Source organism: Haliotis asinina, chromosome 7, assembly GCF_037392515.1.
Source record: "Haliotis asinina isolate JCU_RB_2024 chromosome 7, JCU_Hal_asi_v2, whole genome shotgun sequence".
NCBI classification, from domain to species: Eukaryota; Metazoa; Mollusca; class Gastropoda; order Lepetellida; family Haliotidae; genus Haliotis; species Haliotis asinina.
In genome coordinates, this window is record NC_090286.1 from 36008275 (window position 1) to 36028680 (window position 20406).

Genomic DNA, 20406 nt, shown 5'->3' on the forward strand with positions numbered 1-20406 from the left:
CCAGTGATCATGGCATCGATCACTGTGATCAGAGCATCGATCTGCGCAAATGGGAACCGATGACATGTGTCAACCAAGCCAGCGAACCTGACCACCCGATCCCGTTAGTCGCCTCTTACTACAAGCATAGTCTCCTTTTATGGCAAGCATTAGTCTGTCGTACAGACCCTGAAGTATATATATCCAAGAAAGCACACGCAAGTCTAGAAAATGTGGCAAGTCTAGATTTCCATAGCATTTCTGAAAATGAAGAAAGTCTCAGGGCTCCATTTCATTATATTATTTTTTTCACTATGAACGTTTTTTCAGTAAAATATGTTCATTTCAGAGACTAGATGTTAGTCTAGGGTTGGGTAGGGAAGGGTAGGGTGATGTTGGCGGCAATAAAAAGTCCTGTCACATACACCTTCAGTGGCGTGACAGTAATGGGTGATAAGAATCTTTGCACGTGTTGAGAAATTCCAAGAAATTATCGCTCTGCAGATTTGTTTAGTCTCTGAAAATGAAGAAAGTCTCAGGGCTCCATTTCATTGTATTATTCTCTTTCACTATGAACGTTTTTTTCAGTAAAATATGATCATTTCAGAGACGATGTTAGTCTAGGCAAGCATGGGTCACCGAAGGCCCATTCTACCATGGGACCTCCACGGGTCTGTACAATAAGGAGAACAAAGTAGAGTTCGAAATTAGATGCTTGTTGTCGGCATATACGCTCTAGCAGGTGTTACGTTTAGAATGAGATTTGAATGTCTAAGCTTTCACATTTTTAGAACAAGACATTATTTTCACAGCATTTTGTATGCCCAGGTATACTCCCTTTGAACATTAGATCAACACCCTTTGTTATTTTGAGCTGTAAATATCACTCATTGTCACACAAATGACCTTGTCATATTCCAAGCTTGGATGACCGGCATTTGCTGCATTAGTACTATCAGTTTAACATCAATGTAGTTTTACAACAGAGGCAAACTCTGCTTCCATCATGTACATGATAAATACATACATCAAACCACACACCAGAATATTAAACATCAGTCAAATATCTGGATTGTAGTTGGTTCAAAACTAAATATATTAATAAATTCCTGATCAATATTTAGATATAAATGAAACTGCCGTTGACTCAAGCTATGTGAACGGCATGTACCTATCACTATATGCACATTGGTGAAACAAAGTGAATCAGTAACGCATGAATGTAGGTTAGTATGTGAGAAAATGGGAGATTAACTGTACTGTTAGTCAAGTTCCTAACAAAATGGCCTCTTTGTTTAGTTCTCATGGGATAAGATATTCTTACTGAAGTTTATACATAGTAAACAATCCCCATTTTGCATCACTTCTCATGACTAAAATCCATGTCTTCTTGATGAAAGAAATACAGAAACATAGCTCTTTTGATTTTGTTGTCTTTGTCAAAGTAATTGCAATGTAATTAATGGTACAACAATTGTAATCTAATTAATTTCATGTTAATTTAAGGTGTATATATAATTGCAATTGGAGAAAATCAAAGTATTTGTAATCTAATCAATTGCATCTCAGAGTAACTGAACCCATGTCTGGCGTATGTGTGAGTGTGGGGGTGAGGATAGGGGTGGGGGGACTACGCAATGATAAACGCATCACTCCTATGAAACGGGACTCTTCTGTTTGAAAGAAGAAAAAGAGGTATACAGAGGTATAAAATGACTTTATTTGTTGGCATTCCCACTGGAATTAGAGAATCACCATTAGTTTATGAGTGGTGTCATTCACACATTACATACTCCATGCTTCTCCATAAAACTCATCGTCAAGCACAACCGTCACGCTCTGGTCCACGAACTTCAGAAAAAACAACATTATTTCGAAATGAAATATATTAAAGGTGCCATGTTTCAACCACTACCTTCAGATTGTGTGAGGAAACATGTTTACACTTACCTTGACGCTTTTGTACAATATGTGTAACAGACTGGCTGCTCTTGAGGAGTGTAAGATAACACTATGCCAAGCAGCTTTCACGTGTGTAGCAATGATTTGTATCGCATCTATCTTATAGTGTAAGTACAAATGAGGTTCCCCTCACAATGACCCATTGTGAGAATACATACACATTCTGTATGAAATCCAGTCTTATATGTTTACATATATTTGGAACGATGGTTTTCATTGCAATGACATTTACTGAATGCGTCCCCTGCGTGTATAAATCTCGTTACGAGTGGAGGTTGTGAAACACATATTGGACGGGCAAAAGACTGCGAGGACCCTATATTCTTTATGGATTAATGCAATCCTATTTTAAGACAATTAATTGTTTCTGTTATGCTGAGCAAATGAACGTGAACGATGAGGGTAACGTCGTGAATTCTTTCATTTGATACTAACTAGTTACTACAAACTATGTTGTTATGATACAATGTCTGAGAATAAACGGCATACCTGCATCATATATAGCGTGCCGTGTTGGTCGCGTTACAACAAGCATCTGTTTCTGATGACCAATTCTAACCCGGATCATCACGGGTATGTATACCCGACTATGCATCAAGGACCTGCTGCTTTCGAACCAGTTGGTGTATTTGAGTAAAATAACTGGAGAGGCTGATGAAGAACACTCTCCAACAACACTCCTAAGACTAGTTGGGGTCACCAGTCTAGAAGTTCTGTAGACTTAGAACTTTTTGACCCCGGAGAACAGGAGTTGTGGTCTTCGTACGTTTTACCCATGTGGGGAATCGAACCCGGCTTTTCGGCGTGATTGAATGCTCGAAACACTAGGCTGCCCCACAGTCACTGTACACGGGAGGTCATGGACACGGAAAATTTAATTTTAGACTATAGCTATGCAGAAAGGAGCCACGAACGCCAGCACTAAGGTTAGACTGATGACCCAGGTTCACGTGAAACCATCTTTACCTAACGCTCTATCAAAGATAGCAAACACTTGCTTGGCTGGGGATATGTGAATAAATCATAAAACACTATCAATACATCTTCTTGAAGACGATATGACAGTATCAATAGACTCTGGGAGAAAGAGACGAATGTGCTGCCTCATAAATCAAGGTATTAAACAGTCTCCATTCAAATCAATGGACACATGGTATACATCACTGATGCCGACATTTATTGTACCGGCTTAACATTTATAGCTATGAACATGGTTTCTGTTAGTGTGAAGATACAAATTGAAATCAGGTAAGGTCACGGGTAATGGGTGTTTGACGTTTGTTGGTTGACGTTGTTCCAGATAAAAGTATGTAGATACATCCTTATATGATTGAGAAGAAGCGTGTGTGTTATCAGAAGGGGGAGAGATACGTTTCTCATCCATGAATACTAGGTCAGGCCCAATTTCTTAGATGTGCGGGATATTAAACATCAATAACGCCTTCGTATAACTGCCCGGGAGTCGGTTTAATTCTCGGACACTTCATATCAAATGGCGTTAAAATAAGGTACTTGGTGTTACCCTTCCTGCAGCATGGCGTAATACTAAAACAGCTGGGGAGTTTGAGTGTATAGTGTAAATGTAATAGCTGGAAAACTATGTTGAACATAGAATAGCATCTCATTGGAGCGATGGGGTAGTCTTGTGGTTAAAGCGTTTACTGGTCACGCCAAAGACCCGGGTTCGAATCCCAGCATGGGTGCAATGCGTGAAGCTAATTTCCGGTGTTCCCAGCCGTGATATTGCTGGAATATTTCTAAAAGTGGCATAAAGACACTCACTGATTTTCCGCTCAACAGTATGAAGCCCGGATTGAAGTCATCCTTCATACAGTGTGTGAAGCGCATAGCTTCAGGATTTTTATGTTTAACATTGGAGGCGAGGTACGGTTAAAGAGTATTTAATGTTCGGTGCAGGGTTGTGTATGGGGGACTAGGACCGTACAATTAACCAGGCAAGTAAAAGCAATCACACACGCAAACGCACACGCACGCACAACCGTACACACACTAGACCGCATGCACGCCGCTACATTTATCCATTAATCGTGAACGCGGCGAGCCAAGTTTCATTTCGAGTGTGGTGGACCTGAGGCCTGTATAACTGTCAACAATCAGACCAACACCGGCTGTAATTTCACCTTATTGTCCATCAATAGCACTGCATAATGTTTTACAGACATAATAAATCAGTGATAAATAGCAACAGAAGAAAGGTCACATCCAACGAAACTGTATGTAGTACAGACGTATCTCTTGTCTAGCAGTAGACAACTGGGTTAATGGTCACAAGAATATCTGTATTCATAACTAAAAACAAATATCACTGTTATCCAGTTTGAAGTGAATCGCGTTTTAGGCAGCCTTTAGCAATATCACGGCGGGGGACACCAGAAATGGGCTTCACACATTGTACCCATGTGGGGAATCAAACCCGGGACTTTGGCGTGACGAGCGAATGATTTAACCACTAGGCTACCCTACAACCTTTCCAGTTTGGAAACGTTGAAAACTAATAAACGTTAAATGCGTTAATGAACCCAGTAGATACATAATTAACCATTTGTAGTAAACTAACCAAATAAACTTGACTGTGCATTACAGTGTCTTTTGTCTGATTGCCATGTGTATGTTAAGCGACGTTCCCTTAGCAGACGATTCTTAAGAGAAGAGCAACAAGTTCACACGAGTAACCTCCCTTGCACATAACTGGTCACGCATATTCCTACTCGCCACATAAAATACGTTTTATTATTTTTTCATTATTACATTGCAATGGGAAACTTAAAGATTATATACAGCTTGGTATTGTTTACAGTGAGGAATGTGTGTTTGATAAAGACCTCTGAGGAGTGGTCACACCAAAATCTATCTCTAGTGTAGTGTAGGTCTTCAGAAGCAAATGCTAACTGCAATAGCCTATAGTACAGATGGAGCTTTACCATGAGTATCTCTGTGTATATCATCGTAGCCTAGATCGTGCCCCATGCTATCAATCACTGAGTTGCCTAAACCAAACTCATCTAATCACAGAACACTTGTTATAGCTTTAATATTGCTTTACTGCAGCGCAAAGAACATCATTACTGTATCATTTTAATCATCTATTACTGGCAGAAGAGATACGTAGATCCACCTGCTGACTGAGCAAGTTACTCAGACATGGGTCAAAATAACATGATGCATACTGGCAGTGGTGACTCAGGGGTGTAAATCAGGTCGCGCTGTTACCGAGAATGGCTTGTTAGTTTGTTAAATATCACTATCCGGAAACGTGTTAAAATAATGAGAGGCTGGGATCCCCATAAAATCTCGGTACATCCCTCATTGACAACCGGCCGTAACCGCGTTATTTCCAACGATGTCAAGTTAATTAGCGGCCGTTTTAAAATCAGCTCCGATATTTTTACGTTATGTTAATGACGATATGTCATTCACGGACGACACAAGCATCTAGTACGATGTACAAATATTTTTGTGTTAATTTCCATAATTACCAATATCGTGTGCAAATATTCTTGAGGTAATTTCCACAAATGCGCCCCTGTAGACTTCACTGATGACACAAGCATCCAATATCGTGTGCAAATATTCTTGAGGTAATTTCCACAATCACGCCCCTGTAGGCTTCACTGATGACACATGTCCTCACTACCCCATGTCTATCCCGTTCTTGTGATTCAAGCGTATGAAGAGCTCATTACTCTTTACTTCTGTCTAAAATAGGAAGAATAGCCCCCCTTCCTGCTTCCTTTGGAGTACCCATGCGAAGAAAAGGATCAAAAACGACTGGTCGGGTAAAGTTTCTGTTATTGTTCTCAACGATGTTGATTGTTCCCGTTGAACTGAGGCCACAGCACCAAGAGATTTGATTTCCGAGAAATGAAACACCAACACGCTCACTCCCTTACAGCAAGGTTTCTTGATGTTTCTTGATGCCCATACTATGTGCTCAGCATCAAGACAGACATACATCTCATTCCTGACTGAAATTCAGGGGTACAGTATCTCCTCATTTAAGGTTGAACTAGTACATCATGGCGGGCACACACAAACACACACATCCCAGTGTCCTGGCTAGCACTACCTCTTGCAATGTCAACAGAGGGTGTCTTATTCAAAACAATGTTTAGGAGGACGACCTTGGATAAACAAGAATTAACAGTACTGAAAATACGATATGATTTTTTTCAACGATTCAGGTTGAATCATTTCCTGAACACCAGCCCGGCAGTCGTTGAGTCGTGGAGATGAAAGCTGCATAAATATTTGAAAAGAGCCAAAATTAAATTTTAAAATATTTACATAAAACCTAACCACAGGGACATTCAGTTTGCATTTTTCACGCGATAGTGTCTTTCAACATAAACGGTCGAACGGCGCTCCATGGTTGTTCTTCGCAGCATCACGTTTAGATGCCCATTTCAGTGAAAGGGTGTACATCGTAGTACACGATTTAGTTTGATTCAGAACGGCACAATATTTATCTCACAAGATACAGCAGGGACGTCTTAATGGTCGCTCAAAATACATGTGCTGAAAAGAATATTTTTCTCTTCGTCACCATCTCATTGTGCAAGTTCAGGTTGGTTGAAAATATGTACTCGAGGAGCAGCGGTTAACCAGAGCGTGACAAGGAGCAGAGGTGTGCAGGGGGTATTATTATCCCGTCAACCACCCGGGTCACGGGAGAGACAGGCAAGTCTGTGAATCCACGAACAGGTCCTGTGGCCCATTTCATACAGCGCTCATTTGCCAAAACAATGGGTGATTATCTCCCTTTGTCGGTGAGTGACAGGTGATGCTGTCGCTCGGGTAGGACTGCGGTGTAACCAGGTAAGAAATTAAATATGCAGCAAATGTTCATAGGCGTGAATAGGGATGGGGGAGGTTATCGGCGATATCATGTGTCATAGTCACCTGTTTATACACAAGACATTCTGATATACCTCAGTGGATGAGGAGTCGGTCTCTGTATCTTAAACTCGCGGCCTTTTGCCACATAACCAAGTAGTATTTTATGACTAGTTTGGTATCGGCCACATCAAATGAGCACAATCTGAAACTTGTGTGGTGCTGAAAACCTGACGGTCGATAAATTCAAAATGTAACTTGAACAGTCCCTGTCATGTCATAACTCGATTATCACACGTTGGAAAATATTGATTAATGATATTTTCTATATTCTTCTAGTTACGAATATGCCAAAACTAATGACCTCACCTATTAGATATGACACGAAGTATATTATTCTTTACATTCTGCGGTACTTTCTTGACATTACTATAATAATCTAAACATTGTCTCTTAAATACCCCCTTTAAAGCGATAAGTGAAAAGAACAGCACATGTAAGCATATCTAATATTAGCCGTAACTGTTATTCCATTTACCTATTTTTAGAATGTATGTAGGTATGAAGGAAAACAACAACTCACCAATGTTAAGACATGTTACAGAATGCAGAACATCATTTTCATAATTGTAACATTCATTACGATAAAACCCAACATCGCAACTTAATATATCCAAACGAGTGTGTTGATATAAGGTGGACTTGAGCAATAATAACAGTTATTTAACAATAACACAGTAATAACAATGTTGGCATGCAGTGACGAAGCTGAGAAAGCCAGTTTGACCAGTCTGGTATTGTGGACGATATGTCTCATGTGTCGCGTCAGGGCATGAAGATTATCATGTAACTTATGTCACTTAAAGATCAACTTCATTAAACTACAATTCTCGTACTAGGTTGGTTGATTGATACGTGTCATTGTAACCAAGTTGCCGCCATATAGTTGGAATATTTCTGAGTGCGGCGTAAAACTAATTCCACTCACTGTATCCATACTGCGAATCACTTGGTTGGGTTGTCCAGACTTGCTATTATACAGACAACCGTCATACAATTGGTATATTGCAGAGTGTGGCGTCAACAAATCGAAACAATCAAACGAATCGCAATCAATACTGTTCATAACTATTTACTTTTTCAGGATCCTAACCAGCAGCGAATGATGTAAATCAAAATGGAGGATATCAAACTACCCACCAAAGCTCCAAGTTCCTTACGAAGCAAGGCAGGCGCGAGGCTGAATGCACTGAAGGGAGGTAAGCAGCCCCATGCTAACCGCCAGACGTGGCACGGCGGCCAACCCAAGGTTGCATCCCCTCAGGTACCACTCCCTGTCCCGAAGCCAAACCTGACGTGGGAGCCTGGGATGTTCAACCTGGATTACATCATCAGGAACCTGTACCTGCCCAGGGTGGTCATGTGCGACCATACCTTCTGCGACCTTGGAAAGGGGACCATGGGCTTTGATTGTGGACAGCTGCTAATGCTTCACAGTAAGAAGGATGGGTTGAAGGTTGCTGCTGGCAGCTTGGCTGTTGACTCACGAGATGGCAAGACTCTGTTGGAAACGGACAACAGACTGCTTATTCCTGAAGATTACAAAGGTCGGTAAAATGGCTACGCATACATGAAAGTGCATGTTTATTATGTTGGACTGCAGGCTGAGTGTAATCCAATATATGAAGTGCTCAGCAAAATAATTAACATAGCTGTGTAAAAAAATGTCAAATTGAAAACACAATATGGTTGCCACTAAGTCAAAACAAGGATGAATTAATTTCCAAACCTTGCTGAACCAGGCTCTCGGTTCTGAAATCCCACCTTTTACCACATTGTACTTTACGTCTTCATATAAATTGGAAATATTTCCGTTTATCGGAATACAAGACATCGACCAAGACATACTGAGATAAACACTTGTGAGGAGTGCATAGCAGGAGGGGTTTTTTTTTACCTTGATTTGGATTTCATAAACAAAAAATAAAAATAAAAATAAGGTCAATCCCTGAATATATAATGTATGTTATTACATGAAACATGTCAAGGTTACATAGTTTCTGTTTCTCACCAATAGGGTGGTTTGCAGTTCTTGGATCCGACCTGTCACTGAAAGCTATCCCCCACTTCCGGAACGTGGGCCAGCTGGCGATGTCTGACTGTCACACGTTCCTTATCGGTGGTACACATAACGTGCAGGCAGCACAGAAGGTGGGCGGTACCGTGGCAACCTCAAGGCACCTCTGTCCTGGAGATATTCTGAAAATGGGAGTGCTTGACGGACCTCAGGAGTATTTATACTGCGTGGATGACAATGACCGGGAAGTTCTACTTCCTGTGGCCGCTGAAGGGACCTTCTACGTCTGTAGCAATAAAACTAGACCCAACAAGACTCCAGTTATGCAAATAAAAGATATCCTTTTGAAGCATAAATTCCCGTGTGTTGTGAAACTTGTGTACGGTAGAGAGCCTTCCGGACAAGGTGTATTCACCAAGATCATGGTCCTGGAGAATGTGCAAGAACATCACTCGCTTCTCGCTTCAACTCTTCTTAAACACAGCAATACACTGCATGAACTTTCAGTGGATATCCCTAACAAATTTCGCGTTGCTGTTCAGAGCAAGGAGCTGTGCCAGAATCCTGGATACATCAGCGCTTTGAATCTGTTCCAGGACAAAGGTGATATGTTCATGAGAGGAATCAAGATGTTTCGTCAACCAGAGAGTCCCATAGAAGAAAAGGTGACAGCGATTGGAATCTCCTTTGCATCACCGGTAGTAAATACTGTTCCTGTTCCAACTAACACTCCAACAAAGACAGACGTAACTCTTATGCGAGCTGTCGCATTGACTACTGTTGAAAGTAAATCAACTCCTACTACACCAAAGCGGCAAGCAGAGATCAAACAGGGGAAGGCACAGACGGTAAATGACGGCAAAGGAGTTCAAGCTTCCACTAATGGCAAGCCTCAGAAAGAAGTAGAATCAGCACCAGTGGTCTCCCCTCAACTACAGACTAACCTAATTCAGAATCCCAGAAGATCCTCAATTGACAATCGCCCAAGAATGCCCGAGCCGACCATACCAAAAGAGCCCAAAGCAGATGCAGCAAAACCCGTTGATGGTTCTCACAAATTATCACTGGATGTCGCAAGCTCTAAAGTGACCGGGAAAAAAACTGGATCTCTTCCACAACAAAATGGTGTTATAGGAAACGACTCGCTCAGCAGTGTCCCTTCAGAAATTACACAGCCATCCAATGGAAATGAGAAGATCCAGTCACCAAAGCCTTCAGTTAATTCACATGTAGCTGACACAAAGAGAAGTAGACCTCCTCGCCCGAATGCATATGAAGAGGTGTGGACTGCAACTTCAGGGAAAGATGACGACAGTTCCTCCACTAGCAGTTTGAGCGACACCCACGTGTATCTGGACCAAGGAATCGGTGGTCAGGTTGTCACGGGTGGAGTACCGGCACCAACACAAGCCCTTGATTTGAAACAAAAAGAAAACCGCGAAAAGATTGATAAGAGACAAACTAGACAATCAGGATCATTCTATTCCACCATAGACATTGTAGGCGGGGACCCTAAAATTATTGAGGACAGCCAGCCAGCCACTCCTACAGAAGATCCTAAGCAGTCCAAAACAAAATCGGTAACTTTCTCAGAGGTTTTAGATGTACATACATATACTAAGCCTCATGTCACAACAATACATGTGAGCGAAAAGAAGAACACACACATTGAAGAACTGCGTGACTTCAGTGATGGGTTTAACTCACTATACATCCCTGACTTTGATCCACCGGAAGACACATTTGACTCGGGAGGAAGCCTCAGCTCAAGTTCTGTTTCAGGATCCAGTTCAGATGGAGGTGCTGGTAGGTTTGGGGAATCTTTCATGATTGACTCCAGTTCCAGTGAAGATGATAACGGATACATGAAGCCTGTATTGGACAGAAAGGGACGCGTTAAGTTGGAGAGAGACATTCACAAGGCGCAAACAGGTCCACCCAGTGTTCACCAGGACATCGCTAAGAGGATTTCTTTACCCAGTATGAAAATTGTTGGGTCTACAGGTAAACCAGAAATGGAGCATAGATTCTCAGCTGATGAGTCAGATATTCTGTGGTGATAGTGTGTGATCTGTGATGCACTTTGACTGCCGTGATGACGACTTCATATTCAGAGGAACGTAAGCAGTAATATCACGTGTCGCCTTCCTAATGCAGTGGTGGTTGCCATAAGGCTGTGTCCATATTCAGTGGAGCCTCATTTGAAGACAAGTTGTCATCTCATATCGTTTATTTCGAGACAAGAGGTGACATGACAATATGCAGTGGGTATACTTCGATAATGGGAACAGTTCGGTATAACGAGACATGACTAACTGATTCATCAGTTCATTGTATTTTAATTGACAAATTGTATTCAGTATATCGTTACTTACGCTTAACGTACTCATGTATTCCTAATGATGCTAAAACATTGTTTTGTTTACAATATTACCAATGATACCTATTTGGCTGACACCTAGAGAATAACATTCCAATATAGCACCGTGCAATATTATGTGTTGTATATAAACTACAGACAGGAGAATAATGCTTCATTTTACATATCGTTTCTCGAAATTGTCAACACATAAGACAAATGTCTCAGTATGATGATGAATGATGATTGTATAAAGTGAATAAACCTTATATAGTATACTTGCAAATGGTACTGGGTTTGGGGGATTCACGAATAAGGAAACATAATTATTGAGTCGTCCTGCAGTTTGTATATTCGTTCAAAGGGGCGGTGGGGTAGCGGTGAAAGCGTTCGTTCTCCACGTCGAAGATCCGATTCCCAAAGATTCCTCACATGAGTACAATGTATGAAGTCCGTTTCTGATGTTCTCTGCCGCTATGTTGCTGGAATAATGGGACGACGTAAAAGTAAACTCACTCACTCATTCTTCGCTCAACAATATGAAGCCCGGGTTGAAGTGATCACTGATACAGTGTGTGAAGCCTATATTTTCAGGATGATTCTGTCTAACATTGGAGGCGAGGTACGGTTAAAGCGTATTTAACGTTCGGTGCAGGGTTTTGTATGGGGAAGGATGGAGGCTGGGAGGGGTGGGGATTTGGGGTTGGAGGAGGGGTAGCTGTTTACACCGTCCCAGTGTACATAGGAGATCCACTGAGATCACAGTTTAATATAGACACATACTGGTACATAGACTCCCTGTCAACCATCCCTTGCCAGACAGCGTAAGACCAAGTAGCGTATTCTAACGCATGTTGATATCACACAGCCAGGAATCAAAACACTAAGCATTCGCTCCCCAGACAAACAACATTTTCTAAACCTACTTGTCTATCTAGGGATTTTAGTGGCAAAGGCACCCTTCTAGTTAACGAGATCCACTGATGAGAAGCATGAATCTTTGGTACGAATGTAAGAAACTATACAATCTCTTTATTTGATTTATCCTCCACCCAAACTAACTATACACCAACACGCTTATAACGAACGGAAGATATTAAGAAATGTTTTAGACTGGTTGTATATTTCAGAGAAAACATTGATCCAGAATGAGTGGTCTCTTTTTAACCGTAGTCTTTTGTTTCTGGCTCAGGTAAATCAAATTATCAGACTGTGTAGTTTGAGATACTACTCAGCTCTTGGCAGCTATAAGCAGCATTATGACGGACCAAGCACCCAGTCAGCATCCCATTCGATGACTAATTTACTGGTATAGTGTCGGCATGTCGCAACTCGGGTAATCAGGGTGTTCGGGTCACTTGAAGGGGTATCGTTCCTGAAAATTGTGCGTTGGAGGACTAGAAAAAGACTGCCATCTGGCTGGGTCAGAACTGTGTGTGGTGTTACATAACAAAGAAATGCTGAACTATTGATAAATCTAAAATCTAAATCCCAAAATGCAAGCAATATGTTGTACGGTAATAGGTGATGATTAGACATTGAAAAGTTGGCCCGTTAAGGCGGGACGATTTGCTTGGTTACTGCTGAACAGGAGTTACGTCCCTTGGATTGTTTTCCGGTGTCTGCCACCCAGACGAACCATCATTCAGTCTTATCCTTCAGTTGTACAGGCCGAGTCTAGCTCCTTAATAACCCATGTTTACTCCTCTCTATATCGAGATTATAACTCGATACACGATATATGCATCCCCGAGTGTACTCCAGCTAGACCAGTTCTAAGGTCTAATTCTGTGGCTGCCGGACATCAACCATACCCATCATCTTACCAGTACCACGTAACTGTCACCTGTGTATTCAGGTACTTGTGGGTGTTCCAAGACATACACGGCCTCAGTTCGCCCCACAGATGTTCCAACGTGCCCTGAGTATTTTGTACCAAATTCATACTGGGTATTCCAAGATATACATATTTCCAATACCCCATAATTATCACCCATGAGTATTCCATACTGAGAAAGTTGGAAAACCTGTGCCTAGTATAAGGAACCCAATGCTAATTATCCCATGATTATTTCGAGGGAGTTCTGGCTCCCAGTACTTCATGCAAGCCATACGGCGAGTTAACCTTGACTGACATGCAAGTATATCCAAGTATATCCCTGTACCATCCCTACAATCCAGTTGATATATCCCCAATATCCCATAACTACCACTTAGATGATCAGTCCCTCTACTCCATACCTACCACCCAGTTGATATATCCCGATATCCCATGCCTACCAATTAGATAATATGCTACTATACCTATACCTAATATCCACCACCCAGTTGCTATATCCCAATATCCCATACATTCCACTTAGGTGATCTATCCCCATACACCCATACCTACTACTTAGATGACCTACCCCTGTACTCCATACCTATCATTCAGTTTATATATCCCTATATCCCATCCATTCCACTTAGATGATATATCCGTATACCTACCACCCAACTGGTATATCCCTATACCCCATACCCACCACCCACATGATATATCCCTATACCCTATATATACCACCGACTTGAACTATCCACCCCGTTTGTTACTTCGTGACAGACAGGATCAAGTACCACATATTCACCACCCAGTTACTATTTTCTCCATTACCCATTACTTAATATTTGCCCAAATCACATCTTCAGGTACGGCGACATGTCTGTACCAACGTTCTAAAGTGACAACGTTTTCCTATGCGACTTAGATCTCAATATCAATCTTACGAATATGCAGTATGGCTCCTACTGTTTAGAGCAAATCAAAATGCGTGCAATCTAAAACCAACTCCGTCCTTTCAGCCGTCATGTCGGCGCTCACATCCAACAAATAAGCAAACAGGTTTTCGCGAGCACCTACAATAGAGCAACGAAGTAAAGCAAGTTTGAAATAACACCCTTTGAAAGACTCAAGGACTATGTATTGTGTAACTGAGGCGGACACACACATACGTGTAGGTCACGCCGTCTCTAGGCACCGTTAACGGGGCATTGTGTACGAGTCACGACATCTCTCTGCAGCTCCTAGTCTGGGGAAACCCATCACGAAATAATAAATCATCCCAGCAATTCATATATTCTTTTTAGCCTAGAGTAAGTCAAAAGGTTGTTGACTTGCTGGAATGTAATGAAAAGAGCTGATATGTGGGTGGGTACATACCTGGTATGGTGAAAGGGCTGATATGTGGGTGGATACATACCCGGTATGGTGAAAGAGCTGATATGTGGGTGGATACATACCTGATATGATGAAAGGGCTGATATGTGGGTGGGTACACACCTTTAATGGCGAAAGGACTGATATATGGGTGGGTGCATATCTGGTATGGTGAAAGGACTGATATGTGGGTGGGTACATACCAGTTATGGTGAAAGGGCTGATATGTGGGTGGGTACATACCTTTTATGGCGAAAGGACTGATATGTGGGTGGGTACATACCTTTTATGGCGAAAGGACTGATATGTGGGTGGGTACATACCAGGTATGGTGAAAGGGCTGATAAGTTTCACACCACACAACCACATGCTTCCACTTCATGAAGTCTATGCTATTACCTGTTGTATTCGGCATTAGAAAACAAAGGAAAGTCTTACCGCTTAAACAAAGACATTTTTAATTCAAGGCTCCGTGTCGAAAATTACTTATGTCTAGCTTAATGATAATAAGTCTCCTCTAACCCGGAGGTATGGGAAAATGGAAAGCATGGGGAGCTTTGGGCAATTCGAGGTATGCAAATTGATTATGGACAAGTTTGGAAATATGTTATGGATCCATTATGATGACAAGATGCAATGGTAAATATGCATCTGCCACTTTCACCTTTGGGAGAGTGTGAGTGAGTATGGTTTTAAGTTTGAACCCATTTATCAACCACCTCATGCAACAACAGGTATATTCACTCTATCCAGTATTCACTGTCAATGCAGAGGCGATTATGATATATATGGGAGAGAGATACCCGGACATATGGGTACAGGCAGACGCCGGTTACAGATGGGTGCCCATTCCACAGCCTGTCTCATTTGCATACAATACAGACCAGGAAGTAGAATTATAGAATGCCATAAAACTACAAAACCAGTTCATTAAACAACGAGGACGCGCCGCGGTTCGCCTGTGTTATTTCGTGTCTTGGATATCACATATTTAGCTACGCATTTGTGTAGCGTTTATGTTTCACGTCATATAAGTACGTGTGAACACCAAGAGACGAGGTTAGGACTTGGAAGAACTGACTCCTGCTGGATCCACCATACCATTGTGTTAACTGTTTACTTTTCACCGTCTTACTTGAAAGGAGTTTGACGTGATAGGGCTTTTTTGTGCAGATCTACAGACTGACTTTGCTAAAATTGTCCGTACCCCAGTGACAACTGGAGGAAGGCCCCTGGAGGAACAGACTTTCCACTCGAACCTGACAGAAACAAGCGGAAAGATTCCTGAAGAGAGTTGAATGTCATCATACGAAACTGACTGCCTTTAAGAAACCGGGATCTTTGAAATGTATTCAAGTTTCAAAGACAAACAGTTGATCACGTGACATACCCGTAGGACTGTTTCTTAAATCATCAACTCGATTAAAGGTCTGGTCCAAATATTACAGCGTTGGCTATCACTTACAACGGCTGCGTTCCTATTGGGCAGTGTATAATCTGAGTTCCAAAAGTGAGTGTACAGATAATAACCCATCTATCTGCAAGAGAATGGCAAAGAAACCAGAGAAACTGACATGGCATCCCGGGAGCTATTCCATGAGTTACATCTTAAGGAATCTGAATCCTCCGCAGATCGTCGTGTGTGATCACAGTCTCTGTAAACCGGGTGACTCTGGGTGCGGGGCCCCGTGTCTCATGTATAAGGGCGCCGATGTACATGTAGCCCATGGGATGAGGTTGTCGAAGGGGGGCAAAGGAGGAATGTTCATGGCAGAGTCCGGAGATAAGGTCCAAATACCAGCGTCTTATGAAGGTTTGTGTTGTTATTCCAAATGAGCGTTGACAGGTATACTCATTTTCAGGGAAGGAAAATAAGAACGTAAGAGGTCACTAAATTATTGTACAATGTGTTTTCATTATGAACCCTTTGTCTTACTAGTACTTTCATGCTTGTTGTACGAGGTGACTAACGGGATCGGGTGGTCAGGTTCGCTGATTGGGTTGGCATCATATGTCTTCGTATCCCAATGGCGTAGATCGATGCTCGTGCTGTTGGTCACTGGATTCTCTGGTCCAGACTTGATTATTTACAGACTGCGGCCATATAGCTGGACTATTCCTGAGTGCGGCGTAAAACTAAATTTACTCACTTACTTTTAGTCTGCGTGTTTTCTCGATTAGATCATTATACAGATAGAGCTTTCCATTTCATAATGAAACAGTCATGTTGGAAATTCACTCTTATCATCAGACCCTATTTAAGACATGCGTTTGCAACTTACAATATATTCACACAAAACCCCAAATTTCATTTCATTTTCAAATCTTTTCAATGACAATCATGAAATCTCCGATTTGTTTTGTCTTAGGCTGGTTTTGTGTGTTTGATGTGAAGACAAGGAAGGATTACAACGTCCCTGTCTACCGCAGTGCATCAGATCTGGCCGAGTCTCACTGCGACACCTTTCTGATTGGTGGACGGGAACAACTGGAAGTCATGCAGAAGAAGAATGACTATCTTTCACCGAAGCAACTTTTCCCGTGTGACGTTTTGGTAATGGGACGCCGATGCAAGTTTGGCAGGAGAACCTATTTGCAATGCCGAGATCGAAAAGATCGAGACATATACATTCCTTTTGAAACCAAATGTTTGTTCTACATCATCACCAGCAAGATCGAGAAACACAAAAAGTCCATTTTCCAGATTAAAGATGTATTAAGAAAGATACCATGCATTGTCAAAATAGTGGCTGGTCAAGGCTTGGCGAAAAAGGATTCTTCCCACGGATGGATGAAACTGACGCACAAGAGTCGAGATCCTATTATCGTGTGCTCCACAGTCAGCCTCCAGAGAAACTCGTTGTTAGAAATACCCAAATCATCTCTGCTGAGATTCCATATTGCCACGATGAACAGTGGATGGCGAGAGTATAAGGGATATAAGGATGCGATTCGTTTGTGTCAGGAAGAGGCAGAAACATTCATGAAGTCCATCAAGATCCGCAGAACTGACAGAAGAGATCCTAAATGCACCGTGTCTGTTCCTGGAGGCTGGAAAGTTCCTGAAGATGCTCCTGGAGCAGCTGCCCAGAAGCGCCATCTGGACAGGTCAGTTACATCGGGACAGGGTGCATTTCAAGGTCCAGATATTAAACCTCGACCTATCTACACAAAGAGACCATCATTACCTGAAGTGTTCCGGCCCCCGCCTGTACCAGAGGATCCTGTCAGTGACGATGAATGGGATTGCAGCTATGACTCTGAAGAGTGGGATGATATTCCTGATATTGCACCTAGACCCTGTGTCAAAGAAAGCAGTGCTGCGGATGATTATCTTCATCCGACATTCCATTCAACAAACCAAGGAGGAAGTGTTGACTATTTGACACCAGTTCACGAGTCGTATTCTCAATCAAAGCCGCGTCATGTGTCCATTATTAAAGTGGGACAGTCTTCACAAAAGGATGGGAATCCTACAATGAGGAACACATCTGAAGATGCATCATCCAAGTCAGGAAATCAGGCAACGGGTGAGTCGGAAGGATCCGATGATGGACATGACTATGTTAATCTGCAGAAATGGGGTCTACACAGCGACAGCGACAGCGACGAGGACTTTCAGGATGTGAGAAAGTTGTCAATACACAGTACAAGTTCTGATTATGAAGTCCCAGTACAGAAGGACTCCATGGTGGAGGAGTTCTACTTCGATGATGGCCATCGCCGAATCTACCACCTCCCGAAGGAATGTCCCCGTGTGTCTGTCGCAGACTCTGGATTCGGAGATGACAGCTTAACGTAAAGATATAAATAAATATAAATATAAATATATATATAAATAAATAAATCAGGTCGGAAGCAGATGCTCATTTCTTTGAAACAATTTCTAATTTTGCTCAGTGTACATTTCAAAGGATTATGTTCAATACATATGCTTCAAGATGCAGTGTATAGTACAGATGTTAGTGTCAGACATTTTTTAGGAGTTCCTTCTGCAGAATGACCTTGGCTAGCATCTCTAGACTTTGTTACAGGCCAACCCACAACAAATGCCTGACTGAATCTCTATTTTTAACAAAGTCAAGAGAGAACAGTGAACTGATTTGAAGGAAATAGTGCAGACTGGGACAGATATTTCTCAGAACCGCTTTTCACTGAAGGGAGTGGAAAAGGAAATGTGTAAATTCCATTCATGTCCCGGTTTAGGTTTGAACTATGATATAGCATTTATCTATTGAGGGGACCCATGGCAAAGATCTTTGTATATACACACATTGATAATTTATCATGAGATATGTACCACAGGCAGCAGCTTGTAAAATAACGTGTATGTGTGTGTGTGTGCGCGCGCGCACGCGCACGCGCACACGCACACACACACACACACACATATATGCAACATATACAATTTAAGGCATTTTTACACACACACACACACACACACATATATATATATATATACACACACACACACACACACATTCATACATATATACACATATATATACATATATATATATATATCTAAACACACATATACATATATATACATATATATATATATATATACATATATATACACACACACATATATATATATATGGCATATTTATGTACCATCATCTTGGAGGTGTACCCTTTAAAACCTAGACACAGTGAATAATAAAATTGACCACGTGTTTCATATTGTTGCAGCACATTTCCGTAGTCTGTCTATATATAGCTAGGTTGATAAGTGAGCTGACTTGCTGTGCAGGAGTGTCTTTGTCCTGAAGGCTTCATATAAAAACACTTTTGAAACTATAGTGAAAATGAAGTGTACCCTCTACAGATCGTCCTTGATTAGGTGTTCTCTTGACATCAAACGTAGAAGAATTAATGCTATGGGGTTATAGCACATGTATCGATGTTTGTGGATACCCTCATGTTTTTTATGAGCAAGTCTTGACTCTAAGAGTAAACCAATCGGAATCAAGAATGATTCACCGTCATTGCTGAGATCGAGATGAACACAGTCTCAACAATTAAGTAGGATCCAAACACCACGATGTTGAGTTGCGTTCGTGTGTGGGGTGACATGCAGGTTTGTCATAGATGATACTTAAGTAGAGCTACAACAACAATGATGTACACGCTATACTTCTTCCTGCTAGCCCCTAGAAGAACAAGCTATACGTCTCCCTGCTAGTCCCTGTAGGTACACGCTATACTTCTTCCTGCTAGCCCCTGTATGTACAAGCTATACTCCATCCAACTAACCTCTAGAAGTACAAGCTATAATTACTCCTATTAAGCCCTAACGTATCAGATAGATTTCATCCCTCTAGGCTATCTGAATATCAGATATACTTCTTAGCTCTAGAAGTATACTATAAGCTATGTTCTTACTTTTGGCCCCAAGAAGTACGATTCTGAGCTATACTTCCTTCCACATATCTCCTACAAATTGTCAGATAATCGTCCTCTTGATAGTCTCTCCTCGTACCAGCTTTACTGATTCTTCTGCCTTGTCATATTAATTGTATACCATTACCCACTTGTCTATATTTGTATCCGCCTCGTGTCTTCCTGTAAGAATCTGTGCACATAAGAGAATTGTCACTTCCCTTTAGCCGATCTCAGTACACTATGTTATGTTAGCCTGTGTTGGTTTGGGTCATTCAACTTCCTGGTAGTCCCCTGTAGTGTCACGCTTTACATGTTCCACTAACCTCTACCACTTCAGGGGAAATTGTATTAACCTACATTGTCATACATGTAGTCTCTAACAACTCAGAGCGCTGGGGTAGCCTTGAGGGTAGAGCGTCAAGCTGAAGACCTGAGTTCTATTCCCCACATGGGTACAATGTCTAAAGCCCATTTCTGGTGTCCCCTACCCTGATATTGCTGGAATACTGCTGGAATATTGCTAAAAGAGGCGTAAAACCGAACCCATTCACTCACTCACTTAAAACACTCCGTCGGAGTAGATTCCGAATT

General features: G+C 41.7%; 2 protein-coding genes across 2 annotated transcripts; both read left to right on the forward strand.

Moving 5' to 3' along the window:
- Positions 1 to 6614: 6614 nt before the first annotated feature.
- Positions 6615 to 11507, forward strand: LOC137291799 (uncharacterized). Its single transcript, XM_067823328.1, has 3 exons — positions 6615 to 6777; positions 7940 to 8402; positions 8873 to 11507. The coding sequence occupies exons 2-3, from the start codon at positions 7973 to 7975 to the stop codon at positions 10930 to 10932; spliced, it is 2490 nt and encodes an 829-aa protein (XP_067679429.1). The 5' UTR covers positions 6615 to 6777; positions 7940 to 7972; the 3' UTR covers positions 10933 to 11507.
- A 3869-nt stretch (positions 11508 to 15376) lies between these two features.
- LOC137290943 (uncharacterized) lies at positions 15377 to 18254 on the forward strand. The gene is made up of 2 exons (XM_067822162.1): positions 15377 to 16240; positions 16797 to 18254. Exons 1-2 carry the CDS (start codon positions 15976 to 15978, stop codon positions 18227 to 18229), a joined length of 1698 nt encoding a protein of 565 aa, XP_067678263.1. The 5' UTR covers positions 15377 to 15975; the 3' UTR covers positions 18230 to 18254.
- Positions 18255 to 20406: the final 2152 nt, after the last annotated feature.

What these genes read in the sequence shown, in the direction of transcription:
- LOC137291799 (XM_067823328.1), top strand. Translation starts at nt 7,973, where the DNA reads ATGGAGGATATCAAACTACCCACCAAAGCTCCAAGTTCCTTACGAAGC. An exon ending in TATTCCTGAAGATTACAAAG is followed by an intron (nt 8,403 to 8,872) that starts GTCGGTAAAATG and finishes TCTCACCAATAG; the next exon opens with GGTGGTTTGCAGTTCTTGGA.
- LOC137290943 (XM_067822162.1), top strand. Translation starts at nt 15,976, where the DNA reads ATGGCAAAGAAACCAGAGAAACTGACATGGCATCCCGGGAGCTATTCC. An exon ending in AATACCAGCGTCTTATGAAG is followed by an intron (nt 16,241 to 16,796) that starts GTTTGTGTTGTT and finishes GTTTTGTCTTAG; the next exon opens with GCTGGTTTTGTGTGTTTGAT.